This window comes from Vidua chalybeata, chromosome 1 (genome assembly GCF_026979565.1).
Source record: "Vidua chalybeata isolate OUT-0048 chromosome 1, bVidCha1 merged haplotype, whole genome shotgun sequence".
NCBI lineage: Eukaryota > Metazoa > Chordata > Aves > Passeriformes > Viduidae > Vidua > Vidua chalybeata.
Window position 1 is genome coordinate 2215599 of NC_071530.1, and position 14360 is coordinate 2229958.

Below are 14360 nucleotides of genomic sequence, written 5' to 3' on the forward strand. Positions count from 1 at the left end.
CAACCATCCCCGTGAGGAAATGGGGCTTTGAGAAGAAGAAGACAGAATGGCAACAAGGAGGAGAAAATTGAGAAAATAATAATTTTTAAAAGAAGAAGAAGAAGAAAAAAAAAAACCTTTCACACTTTTTTTTTTTTTTTTTTTTTTGCATTTTAGTAGCTTCGACCCAGGGAGTGAAATCCGGGCAGGTTGTTATAGCTACCCAAATCCACAGGGGTCCCCCCTGTCTATTTAAACCCCCTAAATCTTCCTTCCCCTTTTTAAAACTACATTTTATCCCTTGGCTTGTGGGCCAACGTGCCCCCTAATGAGTATTAAAACACTATCTCCTTGCAATTAGCTCATTCCTGACTTCACGCTCCTGATTGACAGAACAAGCCAAAGCATCAGAATTCTCCCTTTGGCAATAAGTGCTGATTGGGTCCTTTTTAAGAGAGCTACTTCAAACTTTTTTTTTTCTCTTTTTTTTTTTTTTTTTTTTTTTTTTTTTTTTTTTTAATATTTGCCTTCAGTGTCTTGGCTGAGAGAAGAGTTTTTTACCTCTCTGAGATTTTTTTTTTCCTTTAGAGTAGTAGAGGAAGCAAGAGAGGATTTACCTGGTCGGGTTGAGCTCACTTCATTTGACTTTTTTTTTTTTTTTTTAAATTATTGTTATTATTATTATTATTAAAATAATCATCCTGCCTCAGAAGAAAGGAAGGTTTTTGGCAACTCTGGTTAAAAAAAAAAAAAAAAAAAAAGACAACTTTTCATCAATGGCCTCTTTTGGATATTTCCTGTTTCTTTGTGGGTTGAGTCAGGCTCTGTCAAGTTACCCAATCTGGTGGTAAGTTTTATTCTTCTACTTTTTTTTTTTTTTTTCGCTCATTTTCATTTATTTTTCCCCTCCTCTGTTTTCTCTGCAACCCCTGCGCTTAAGATGACTTGAAATTCTCCTTTCGTTGCCACTCAGCTAAAGAGGTGGGATTGTTCCAGCGCCAGCAAGTTCTTAGAACCTGCATTTCACCTCTTTTATTTATGCATTCACTTTGTTTATTTTGACTGGGTTATACCTGATCTCTCCTTCTCCTACTGTAAAAGAGAGAGAGCGAGAGGGAGCGATCGGAAAGTTATTTTTTTTTTTTTTTTTCCCGAGTGCTTTGATCCTCTCCTGTGAAGAACAAAAGGCGCTGCCTGAATTAAAGAGATAATGATACAAGTTGACATGAGCATTTCAAGGTGATTTCGAGCTAGTCAGGTGGAAGGAAGGGGGGGAAAGGAGCGAAACTTTTGGGTGCTTCCCCCCCCCCCCACTTTCGCTTTAAGGAATATTGAGGGGTAAATTAAAAAAAAAAAAAAAAAAACGGGGAGGGGGGGGGAGGAAATGGGAAGAAAAAGGAGGTGAAGCTTCACAACCTGGGCTGTGGGAAGGCAGAGCAGGGTCGGGGCTGGGGGAGACGTTCCCGGCGCAAAATCCGCGGCTCCTGCGCGCCCCTTGCCCGCGGATGCGGCACATTTTTTTTTTTTTTTTTTTTTTTTTTTTTTTTTTTTTTTTTTTTTTTTTTAGGGGGGGGGGGGGTTCGCTTTTTCTCCTTTTCCGCGCTTTGCACCCTACGCCTTTAAGAGCCTTTTCTCGCTCGCTCCCCCACAAAAAGCAAATGGTGCTGGGCAAGGCATGTAAGCGCACGATCTGCTCTAATTACCCCGCCGAGGTAATTGGGCTCGGGGAAGCCCTAGCGAGGGGAGGCTCCGGCTCCGCGGGGCTCCGCGGGCTGAGCCGGGGGGCTCCGCGCCCGCGCTGCCGACAGCTCCGAAACGCCCCCCCCTCTAAAAAAAAAAAAAAAAAAATCATCCCCGTCCTGCTAATTAATTTTTTGATTAATCCTTGCTTCACCCCCCCCCCCCACCCCACCCCGCGGGTGCGGGATGCGCGGTCCCCCCTGTCCGGCGGTGCAGAGGTGAGGGTGTTGAAGGCAGCAGCCTCTCCAACTATTTCAGGTATGTCTGAAAGCAGGGAATTCGTTGGGATGGGAGGAAAAAAAAAAAAAAAAAGAAAAAAAAGAAGGGAAAAAAAAAAAAAGAGAGAGAGAGAGAGCAATAAAATGCAAATGTGTTCTTGGGAAGACAGGCAGCGAGAGCACCTGGACGGGAGTCATTAAAAAGCAATCTTTTATTCCCAGCCACCATCTAACTTATAATTAGAAACTCTGCTCGCATTCCTGATTGGAGAAGGAAACGCATTCCTCCAATACCGACATAAATATTCGCTTGTCACCCGGCGAGGGGAGCGCGGGTCCCCCCTGTCCCCCCTGTCCCCTCGGTCCCCTGTCCCCGGAGCTGCGGGAAAAGGGGGGAAAAGATGGGGAAAAGGCGCTGGGCAGAGGGGCAGGAGGGCTCTTCCCGAGCCGGGGCATCACCAGGTGTGTGCGGGGGGCGGCACTTTGGGGTGGCTTTTTCCCCCCCTGTCCTTCCCCGGTGCCAAGCAGCGGTTTCAGACGTTTCTTTCGCAAGGAGAAACCCCCCTTAGGCCATGGAAATGCAAAGGAGCCTTGGATTGGGGTGGGGGAGTCGCGGGAGAGGCCCGGAGCTGTTGCATTGGCTGCCGAAATCCCCCCTCGCCCTCCCATCCCTTCCCTTCTTTATTTCTCCTCAACCTTCCCCTCTTTATTTATCCCCGAGCGAGATACGAAGCCACCCCCGTGGCTGGAGGTGGGGGGCAGCCCTGGAAATGTGGGAAAAATGTGGGAAAAATGTGGGAATCGGGGCCTGCGAGGTGGCACTGGGGTCCCCGGGCTGCACACCCCAACCAGGGCAGGGAAGTTCCTTTTCTCCCAGGCCGTTTCCCAAATTTAGCAAAATCCACCGTGCTGCTTTGTTTGATTTCAATTTTCGATTTTCGTTCCGCTCTTTCTTGTGTTCTGTTGTCGTTGTTTTTTTTTTGGTTTTTTTTTTTTTTTTTTTGGGGAAGATAGAGCCAGGAATTTTTTTTAGTCTGGTCATGCAAGCAGCAAACATCCCATCCCAACCATCTCCCCTCTGTCAGCTCACGGTGATTTGGGTGTTCAGAGCAGAAAATCTGTCGTTTGCCAGCCCCAAATTGTGCCCCCCTCCCCACTAATCGTTCCTAATTAAGGCATCAACTCATCCTAAAGCACGCGGGGGCTGTGGATATTTACACTTTGAGGAAATCGGTGCAAAAAAAAAGCAGGGTCTGAGAAATTATATTTTCCTGTGGGTTTTGGTTAATTGTTGTCCCAAAATCAGGGGAAATGTAAATTTGTCAGGGGGATCAGGTGTTGTAAGTTCTGTCTGCCTCTCACAGCTCCCTTTTGGGCTGAGCTGTTCAAGTTGCTGTTCCCACCACGGCACAGGGCACCTGCTTGAACCAGAGCAAGCAGATTCCCACCTTCCTGGGAGCTTTGGGAACAGTTCAGTGGAGAGAAAAAAAAGGAAAAGATCCCTCTGTGATGATGCTGGGTGGGGAAGAGGCTCTGTGAGTTCCTTAAAACCTTAAAAAAAATTTAAAAAACATCCAGTAATGCATTTAGAGACTGGGATAAAAGAGGCTTTGGAAAGAATGGTTTAAAAATAATCCCAGGAGAGGGAGTGATTCCTGCTGGGATTGGTGAGCCAGGTTTTAGGGATGTTCTGGTGGGGTTGGTGGTGCCACAGGAGCCCCACGGGACCTTCTCCAGTGCAGTGCAGCACGGAGCTGTTCAACCTGGAGCAGCTCCTGGGAGCAGCAACAGGCTCTCCCACAGCCAGGGGGCCAGATTAACAGCAAAAAATCAGATAGTTTTCGGGTTTTGCTGCTTTTTAAGTGGTCGTGCTGTTCATTTTTTGGTTTGTTAAAAAAAAAAAAAATAATAATAAAAGAGAGATTGGAATGAGTGAAGGAAGGCTGAGGGAATTCTGAAGTAAAATTCATGGGTAAGGGAGGGTTAAATGTAACCTGTTCGCTATCCTGGGTGGGTCTGGGGTCTGTGGGGAGTCACAGGAGCAGCATGAACAGAATTTAAACTTTTCCAAGTGGCTTGCACTGCCTTGGCCAACTCCACATGGAATGGAGGAAAAAAAAAAATTATTTATTTTATTTTTCAATCTGTGCAAAGTGGCCTGACTTGGTCTGAACACAGCCAGTGGGCAGAAATGGTTCAGAAGGGGGGAAAAAAAAAAAAAAAAAGGTCAATAAAAATTAACACAGAGCTTCCATGATGGGAATCTTAATCTCCTGCAGCCCAGGATGCTGCTCTGGGCTGAATTGGAAGTACAGGGAGACCCCTTTGCTGTAGGAAAAACTAACTGGCATCATTTTTCCTGGGTGTGAGGCAGCTCTGGGATGCGTGTGGTTAAATTCTGTGCCTGGAGAGGGATGGGAAGAGGAGCTCTAATGGAGCAACAGGCTGGGGTTTGGCGTGGTGGCATCGCTCTGGGCAGCAGGGTCTGTCCTGCCGGGGCTGCTGGCTCCCCTCTGCTGCTCTCACAGCTCCTGTGTCGCACCCAGAGTGGGCTGGGATGGGATCAACCCCGTGAAAAACTGGAAATTATCGGGGTGAGCAGTGTTCCTGGGGGTGCCAGGCCTTTGGAAGAGGCTGTGAGGGACGGGGGGTGTGCGTGTTGATGTTTCCCTGCTGCGGCCTGGCTTTGCTCTCAGTCCCCAGCAGCTCCATGGATTTCCTCATCCATGCAGGATGTGATGTCCTGCAGGATCCCCTTTCTGTGAGAGCTGGGGAAAGGGATCCAAGAGCTCTTTCCATCTGTATTTTTCTGCAGTTCAGGAGCCGTGAGCTCGAGGGAGCCCTGCCAGCAGCGGGGACGTCACTCCAGCAGCGCTCAGGTGCAACACCCGAGCCTGTCCCTGCTCTGTGGCATCACCACAGCAGGAGCAGTGCAGGGATGAGCTCCTGCCTTGTGCCCTCTGCTCTTTCCTGGGATTTGCTCCCCTCAACGTGGGTGGAACAGCTCCCATTTTAAAGTGAGCGAAACCCAGGCCAGGCTCTGCCTCCCGTGAGAAACCCAACCCTGGTCTGCTGCAAGCCCCGCAGAACCAAAGCCAGCCCTGGCAGGCTGCAAGCAAAGCCTGGCTTGGGGTGATCATCCTCGTTAGCCAGGAGGGAGGCAGAGCCCTGGGAGGTCACCTGAGGGCCAGCCCAGCCCGCTGCTGGCACCAGGGCTCCTGGAGCAATCTCTAGAGCTCACAGGTATGAATTGCATCTCCCCACTCGATGGGCCGGGGTGAGGAGCTGGAATTCATCTGTGTCTCCTCCCCTCCTGCAGCAGGTTGTGGTGAGATGTTAAAACCCATCAGTGCATGGGGGAATTTTGGATGAGTTAGAGGCGGGACCTCTGAGTTGTTTTTGATGATGGGATTTGTTTTTTTTTATCTTCTACATAGGCAGGAAGGGTAAGCATGGCTCACGTCTTCACTGCAGGGTTCAGAAGTTCTTTGTTACAAGACCTTTCAAGGATTTATTAACCAATAAAACACTGCTAACAAGGATATTTATGCTTTTGACCCAATCTTTAAATATTTCGTCTTATGGACTCAGTATAAGCTTTCTTAGCCAATCACACAAATCCACAAAAACTTCTCATTACCTTTGTAACTGTATTTATTTTTTCTCTGTCTTAAACCCTAAAACTCTAAACTTTCCTCTACTTAGCTTAACGTGTCTCTGCTTTAAATTACAAATCCACATTCTCCCTTCCAGCACCTCAGTTTGGAAGCCTTTTCCAAGGTCTCAAATCAAATCCTGGGTTTAAGTCTAAGCTGTGGCTTAGAGGCCTAAAGTTCTGAGAGTTCCCTGCATTTTGGATTCCAACAAGAGGAGCAGAGCAATTGTTCTGCATCCATCCCTGTCCCACCCTTGTCCCAAGCCTTGGAATTGCCTTTTTGTACCTCTGTTTACATTATAGCAGCATCTGACCAAGCCCTGCTTTTCCAGGCAGAGAATAATCACAGAACGGTGGTTTAGGCCCCTCTCAGATACCAGCTCTCCCTCCAGTTTGGATTTGGGATGGGTGCTTTGCACCCAAGCAGCAGCAGGGTAGAGGGAAGAGGGTCCAGGGGATCTTTCTGTGGAGATCCAAGTGGTAAAAACCAGCTCTTGCCCATTCCATGCAGCTGTGTGCAAAGGGGAAGGGAAATCGTTTCCCATCTCCATCTTTTTGGTGGGACTGAAGAAACAAACTCTGGTGGTGTTCGTGTTCTTCCTGGCATAGCCCAGCTGTGGTGAGATTAATAACTGGACCAAGATCACACCAGGAGGTTTTTTTTCTCAGCAGGAACTGAATATTTTGTGAGGTTTTAGCAAGAAGTCCCTGTTTGAAACATGGGGAGGGCTGGGATTTCCCCAGAGAGCGCAGTGTGTGCTAAAGAAAATCCCAAATCCCTCATCTACTCAGCTTTCAGACTCATTTTATCAAATTGTGTTGTTCTGTTATGTATTAATTTATTTTTCCTTTCCATTTTGAGAGGACTTTATTAGAGAAATTAACCTGAAAACCAGCAACTCGATATTCAAAGCATTGGCTGAAGGAATCACGTCCAATAAAAAACCTTTCCTAATTAAGATAAAGAAAAGTGAATCCTTTTGCTCCCCAGCTGTCTCCAGGTAACCCTGGAGGTGGAACCTGTCCTTTGCAGGGAGTTGAAAACCTCTGAGAACTCTCACTGGAAAGGTTTTGAGCATTTGGAATAGTTTGGGTTGGAAGGAACATTTTAAAGGTTCTGCAGAGAGCAGGGACATCTTCAGCCAGGGTAGCTGGAATTGAGGGATGGGAATCACGTTGCTTTCTGTTGGCCAAAAAGAGACTTTTTGACCATTCCTACTGAAGTGTTCAGGCTGGAGGAGCCTTGGCTTTTTACTCTGGTGTCTCCTAGAAAAGGAAGTCAAGAATTGCTGGTTGCAGCAGGGGAAATCAGGCTGATTCACTGGTGCCTCCTTCCCAAACCTGCGGGATCCCTTCCCTGCTTGCATCCCGCTTCCTTCCCACCCAGCTCCGGCCGTGCAGCAACTCTGCTGCTTCTCCAGCCCCTGCACCAATTCCTGCATCGCTGGTGCTCAGCATTCCACGTCAGCCCTCGTGAGGAGCAGATATTTTGCCTTTGCGTGCTCGGGAGCGCAGGAAAATCCCGGCGGGACAAGCGGGGTTTGTCCCTGGGCTTTGCCCTTGCTCAGGATTCCTCGAGTGCGTGATTCAAAGCGCCCAGCCGCATTTCAAAGGGCTTGGTTTTGGGATAATGACAGCACCTAGCACAAGGGGGAATCCTGCGGGCACTGAGTCAGGATGATCCCCTGGGAGCTGCTCCTGGCACGGGCAGCGCACCTGGGTGTGACAGCCTCGTCCTGCCAGCAGGGATGGACAGGTCCCACCGCCATCCACGGGGAAATTCCCTTCCCAGGGCACGACTGGAGTCATGCTGCTTCCCAGAGAAGACCCTGTGGGGATGAACAGTGTGGCTGGGAAGAGAGGAGGAGGATGAGGGAGGTCTGGAGGTCGTGTCTGGGAAGGAGAAGGTTCTGAAGAGGCCCCCACAGACTTCTGGTGGTGTGGAGCTTGATGATTTCTGCCCAGTCAGGTGGTGGCTGGCACTGGGGTTAAACCCACTGGAATATGGGCGAAACACAGCCTCAAGCTGCACCAAGGGAAATTCAGGTTGGATATCAGGAAAAAGTTTTTCACAGAAAGGGTGATAAAGTTCTGGAATGGCTGCCCGGGGAGGTGGTGCAGTCCCCATCCCTGGGTGTGTTTAACAAAGCCTGGATGTGGCACTGGGTGCCAGGGTTGAGTTGAGGTGTTGGGGCTGGGTTGGACTCGATGATCTTGAAGGTCTCTTCCCACCTGGTCACTCTGGGAATTCTGTGATTCTGTGAAAGGAAGGGGAAATGGCAGGGGGAGAAAGCACTGGCCAGAGCACACAGGTCTTGTCCACGTGCCCAGCCAAGGCTGCAGCAGGAGGGTCCCCAGCCCAAATCATCCCTCTAAACCCATCTCTGCTTTGCTGTCACCACCCAGAGACACAGCCCAGAGCCAGGACTGTTCAGTGGGGTTTAACACTGAAACTGGAGGAGTGCTCAGGCAAGAGCCTTCCTATGGGGTATCCATCAGAGCTTTGCTAGGGTTGGTCTTGCAGAAAAGCCACTCATGAAACTGTCCATGCCAGCTGTTTCCATCTATCCTGTGCCATTCATGATGCTCTTTTCCCTTTTTGTCCCTTTAAAAGTGGCAGGACTTAAGTCCTGTTGTCTTAGCACAACCTCTAAAAATCCATCAGTTCATAAATTCGCTCCAAATTCTACTGGAACTCCCAAAAAACAAGGGGAGGCGAGGAGAGCTGATGCATTAACTCCCTTGCTCTGAACTCCTAACATAGGGCACGGCTTTAAAAGCGGCCTGGGAGCCAGGGGAGAGCAGTTCTGCATCACAAAGGTGTTGTTTGTCCCTCTTCCTGGTTTGTCACCTGCATATTCACACTCCCCTTCCCATCTGGGTGCTGCTGCTACCCAGAGAGAGCTTTGCATTTGTAGAGACTGGGCCATCAAAGGAGTTCCAGGTGCCTTTGGTCTCCTCCTCACCACAGTTTCTGCCCTGCTGTTAAACCAGGCAGTTATTCTTCCATGGATTCCGTGAAAATTATTAGCAGGGACGCTGTTGCTCTTTCCCAAGGTGGATATTCCTCCATGCTGTGAAATTCTTTCCTCCTGTTGCACCTTTGCACTCTCAGGCTTCGCCAGCCAAGTCACAGCAGAGCACGTGGGCTGGCTCCCTTCTCACATCACCGGCCTTGCAAGGGGTTCCAGGTGTCTGGGATGGTCACTTCTCCTCTCCCATGGGGTTCTGTAGGCTCAAGGTGTGTTGGACAAGGCTCAGGGAGTGCCTCAGCTGTTCCTCGAGCTCAGGGCATGGCAGACCCTCACATTTCCAGCCTGGCCTGGGGTTCATCACAGGTTTGGGAGCTTTCCTGCCCTCCAGGCACCATTCCCAGTGCTCCCAGTTCAAACAGGCCTCCCTGGAATGGCATCCAGCCCACAAATGGAGGTGCCCAGGTGAAGGTGCTGGGTGACACCGAGGTCATCCTCAGGGGCCTGGCAGGGATTGTACACAAGCCACTGGTGACCTGCTCCTTCCTTGGCAGCAGCTGGGAAAATCCCAGAGCATCTCGGCGTCGCTCCACGTCCATCTGCAGGCAACTGAGCAAAGCCTCGGGGTGGAATCCACTTCACCCATCCCACGGCTGCAATTTCCATGTCTCCATCCAAGCCAGGGGCTCGTGGCTCCTTTCTTTGAGGAGAACTGGGCACTTTCTTCTGGTGCAATTCCTGTCTCAGGTGTTTGATGGAGCCTGGCTGGTGAAATCCTCTGTGCCAGCAGAGGCTTGAGGAGACCATCAATGTCATCCAGGTTTGGTCAGAATATACCCAAAACAAAACTCTTTGCACCCTTGCCCATTTCCTAGTTGTTAAAATTCTTCATTCCCATTGCCAGGCATAAGTTCACAGGGGTCAGATCAAGTCATGGACTTTTTATCCATCATTTCTCTGTATTTTATAATCTCTTCAGTGCTCATTGCTGTATTGGAATGGGTACAGGAACATTCATGACATCCAGGCTGGTCCTAAAAACCTCGAGACCATCCCTCTCCTCTGGAAATTCATGTCTTGTCCTGTCTCAGCCCAGCTGCTGAAAGCCTCAGCAGTTTGAGGGGTTTGCAGCTTCCTCTGTAAAATATTCAATCCTGCCTTTAACCCAGGATTCTCCAGAGAACAAATGCATCCTCCTCGTGCTCTTAGACACATCCAGAGCCTCCCACCATCCCCCAATCACACCCACAAGTCATTACCTCAAGACTGTGATAGAACTTTATCTCAGAACTTCTTAAGGAGAGATTTGAAGTGATTTCCCTGTGGCCCTGTCCTGACAGTTATCTTGGCAGAGGGACACAGCCACAGATGTTTCTGCATTTCAAGAATTCCTCTGACTTTGCTTTGCTCTTCCAGTTCTCTGAAATCAAACCCTTTCCCCTTTTCCCAGTCCATGCCTCTTAATTTCACTCTCCAGGTTTGTGTTTCCTCTGCATTTCTGCTGGAAGATGCAGTTTTATGACAAAAGTGATGCACACCCATCTTTCCAGGGCAGCCAGCTTTATCCAACAGAATTCACACCGTGGGATGGAGCAGGGAGAGAAGGCAGAGCCCATCTCTGCTGCAGCTGAGCCTGTGAGACAAATCCAAACTGCACTGGGCAGAGCAGGAGCTCCTTGTGCTTCCAGAAGGGTGCACCTTGTCTAATAGAGACATTTCCCGAGGGTGGGAAGCAGGAATGGAACTCCTTGAACAGTTGCCAAGCCTTCCATTCAGTCTGTCCCTCTGCCCCCACAAGAACAACAGTGGAGCCTGTTGCTAGACAGGGTTGTGTGTGTGACAAAAAAAAAAAAAACCACCAAATCTAAATCCTTGCAGGCTGAGGGACACAAGGGAGAATTCCCTTTTTTTTTCCTGAGCCTGCTGTAGCTGGGAAGAAATGGGACAGTGTGGACAGGTAGGAGTCCATCCAAAACTCACTGAATGCCAGGGGAATACACTGGGCATCAGATAAGATTTGCAGAATTTACTGTGAGACCCACAGCCCTCCAGAGACACAAAAATCTGGTTAATGCTGCTTTTTTAGGAGATCCATGACTGGTTTCTATCCCTCCCAGAGGGAGAATCTTCCTGGATATTTTACAGTGAAGTTTCCTTCAGAGTTAGCGGTGAGAGATGAGCTACAGCTCATCTGACACCTGCCAGACATTTATTTTGGGATGAGATGAGTCCCATCCCAGCCATGCCAGTTTCCCAACCATTTCCTGGAAGAGGATCCTGGATGACTGGGACAAAGATATCTCCCTTTAGACAGGTCAGGTTTGGCTTTGAAACACCCCTTAAAGTTAGGGGCATCTGGGCATTTTATGTTCTAGGTAGACATGTGGAGTGCTGAAAGAGGATGTTTCCTTTGGGGGACCCTTCAATGTGAATTTTTAGTGACCAAATTACCTTTAAAAATCTCTTCACTTGAAGTCTGGGTGTTGCTTTCCACGGGTGCAGAAGAACTGAGCAAAAATCCCATATCTCAGAAGGGCTTTTGAAGGGAATTCTTGTGAACTTTCAATTTCTTGCACGTTCTGGGAGCAGCCATGGAGATGAATTTGGTGTGGAATAAGCAGCGTTCGTGATCCAGACCAGGAGGGCTGGCTACCACCCTGATCCCGTGGATTTGGGATGGTGAAGAGCTGTCCTGAAGGCTCTGAGGACAGGGCCCTTCTGTGGATCATAGAATCCCAGAGTGGTTTGGCTTGGAAGGGACTTTGGAGCCTGTCCAGTTCCATCCCTCCCGCTATTCCAGGTGGTTCAGAGCAAAATCCACCCTTTGGATATATTCAATTATTTCCCTACAGCCAAGGATTCAGGGACTGGGAAGCTCAGCCCAGCCCATCCCCTTTCCCAGCAGGCTGGAGCAATGTGTGCTGATTTTTTGATCTGTAGAGAAAGGAACTGGCAGCCCAATCTCCAGACCCTGAGAGCTGCTGTGCTGCAGCATTAGCAGGGCTGTGGTTGGGTCATCCCCCTGGAAAGATTTGCTGCTGGAAGTGCTCAGGGAAAACAAGAGGCTGGCTGGAAAGGACAGGAGGGAAGTGTGGGGCTGCTTGGACACATAATTTGTGCTCTGTGGCTCAGAATTATTGATGGCATTGCTGCAGCGTGGTCAATTAGCAGGTTTTATTGAGCTGCCCCTTGTCAGTGGGTTGCAGTGACTGGTCCATGAATACCCTCAGCTCATCCTGAGCGTGAGGAAAAGTGGATTAGCTCTGTTGCTTTTTTTGAAGTGCTTATTTCCTCTCACATGCTGCAGAGGGAACAGGCTTTAAGCAGCACAGATTTAGCTGTCTAACTCTCAAACACCTTGGGTTAACTGAGATCCATCCCGCTGCAAAAACAGGCGTAACCGCTTCCACCACCATTAAATCCAGAAATCACCTCATCCATCCTCACGTGCTCCAGGCTGGATTAAATCTGCCTAAATCAGAATTGTGGAGAAGTCATGGATATAAGCGCTCGGTTAACTCTGAGTCATTGCTAGCAGGAAAACCATCTGGGGAAGGAAGGAGCTCACTGGATCACTGCTTTTTCCTAGCAGGATGGGTCATGGATATTAGTGAATTGATTGCAAAACCTCAAAGTCACTTGCAACAGAGGACTGAGGGCACAGTGGGAACTGGGTTTTGGCCTGGGAGAGTACATGGGCCCAGACAGATGGGGCAAACAGGCGAGTTGAAAGAGAATAGATAAGACACATTAGCAGAAGATCGGGGATCAGACAGGGAAATGCTAATTCAGTGGCCACTGAAACCCTTGGTGTAAGTTGCCCACAGGCATATGGGAAGTCTGTGATCCCAAGGAGCATTGAGTCCGTTTGTCCTGCTGACTCATGTGTAGTCTCGGTCTCCTGGTGAATGAAAGCGTCGAGCTCAGCCTAACACAAGGACGTTCCCAGCACAGCTTCCTAACAGAGCCGCTAAAACTGCGACTGTCCTGTTGGCCAGAAGAGTCTCCAAATTCTAACAGAGAAACTAATTCAGGATCTGTATAGACTTTATATATATAGGCTGTATAGACTTTGTTGTGTGTATTATATTGTATTTGTATAGGCTTTAAATTTACAGCCACAGATACCTTGGGGCTGTCTGCCAGCAGTGGTGAGAGTGGTGGTGGCTCCTGATGCCCCCAACACTGGCACTCAGAATAAATTGAGGAATTCTGTCCCGCAGACAGGCTCCAGAAATTGGGGAAACCAGGCTCTAGTTGGATTCTGGCATAAAAGAGCCCAGAGCAAGCTCTGGTACCATAAGGGCAGGGCAACATGCAAAACCTTGACTGTCTAATGAACTGCAGACTTTGTGATTAACCAGGGGACGAGGAAATTCAGGAGCTGAAACACATCCCTGGGAGATGGGAGCTCTGGCCATATTTCTTCTCTGCCCTTCACAAGCCTCAACAAATAGCTGGGTGTCCTGGTCAGAGGAGAATCAGAAAGGTGGAAAAGGAGAGTTTCCTACAGGGGCAGCTGCCCATGTCCTATTCCGAGGGACAGTGTGGGGTCACTGAGGCAGAAGCTGGGCCAGAATTACCTTTGACTCACTGTTTAAAAAAAAAAAAAAAACCCAAACAATTTTTGGGTGAGGGTATGAGCCAGGGAGGCTGGACACGTGTGAGTCAGGCCACGAGCGAGGAGTTTAGGGTTGTCCTCTCTGCTGTAGGGCCGGGCAGGCGCAGCGCTGACGCACAGCAGCCCTGCTGAGCCGGGCTCATCACCCTCCACCTCAGAGCTGCGCATCCCCGCCGAGGGAGTCATCCCGGCTCCCTCTGCAGGGAGGGCTGGCACCTCCTGGCTGTGACTCAGCAGCCCTGTCAGTGTCAATCTCGGGAGGAAAGGATCTCTCTCTCTGCTGGGGGTCAGCAGAATCAGAGATGACCAGCTGGGGAGCCTGACTCCTGCCTGAGCACAAGGTTAGGTCAGATGATTTCATTCCATCGCGCACAAATCCTTAACGCTCATCCTGCCCTTGGTTCCCATGGACAAGGAATTTGTATTCCTGCAAAAGTCTCTCCTTTTTGGGTTCTGTGGTGCTTCAGGGCAGAGGCTGATTCAAGAAAAATGCTCTTGCAAAAGCGTCATTTGTCAAAGATTTAGTCATTTGGACTCATTTTCTGTAACCAGTAGTGAGCTGCCAAGTGGAGGCACCCTGACAGAGGCCACCCTCCAAACCAATCACGATTCTGATCCCAAAATCCCTGCAGCTCCTCACCAGCTCCTGCTGCCTTCTGAGCTTCATGGTTTCATGGTTCTGCTGACCTCGCTGATAAGATCTGTACAAATTTATTCATGCGCTTGTGCTGTCTGGTCCTCGAATTCCCAGACTGTTTCTGTTACTGTGAATGAGGAAGAGTTGGGTTTATCTTCAATTTCCTTGATCTTAGAGATGTCAGGAAAGGTGCCTGGGATTTTCTTTGATGCCAGAAGAATACAGTGGCATCAATAGAATGGAAGAGTGAGGAAGAGATGTGAACTCTAAATTGACTGAACTTCAGGTCTCTACACAGGTTTTGCTATTAAGTCTGGGTGCTAAGTTAGGCATGAACTTAGCCTTGGGCATTACTGTGCTAAGTTAGACTTTATTACTAATCTTAGGAAAGAATTGACAGAGATGTGTCAGGTGTCATTTGTGTAATTTTCAGCCACCTTGACCATTTTTTCTGTGAAATTCAGGCCTTTGCAAAGTGTTTTTATGCAGCAAAAGCTGTAATTGCTTGTGCAGAGGGACTGAGGTCCTTCAGGCCCCG

At 49.1% G+C, this 14360-nt stretch overlaps 1 protein-coding gene across 1 annotated transcript in view; it reads left to right on the forward strand.

The window, feature by feature from the left end:
* The first annotated feature begins 755 nt into the window (after positions 1-755).
* WNT3A (Wnt family member 3A) overlaps positions 756-14360 on the forward strand; it is an 89869-nt gene continuing 76264 nt past the window's right edge. Inside the window, exon 1 of the mRNA XM_053961932.1 lies at positions 756-826. Coding sequence (XP_053817907.1) covers positions 756-826 — 71 coding nt within the window. The remainder of the gene's footprint in view (positions 827-14360) is intronic.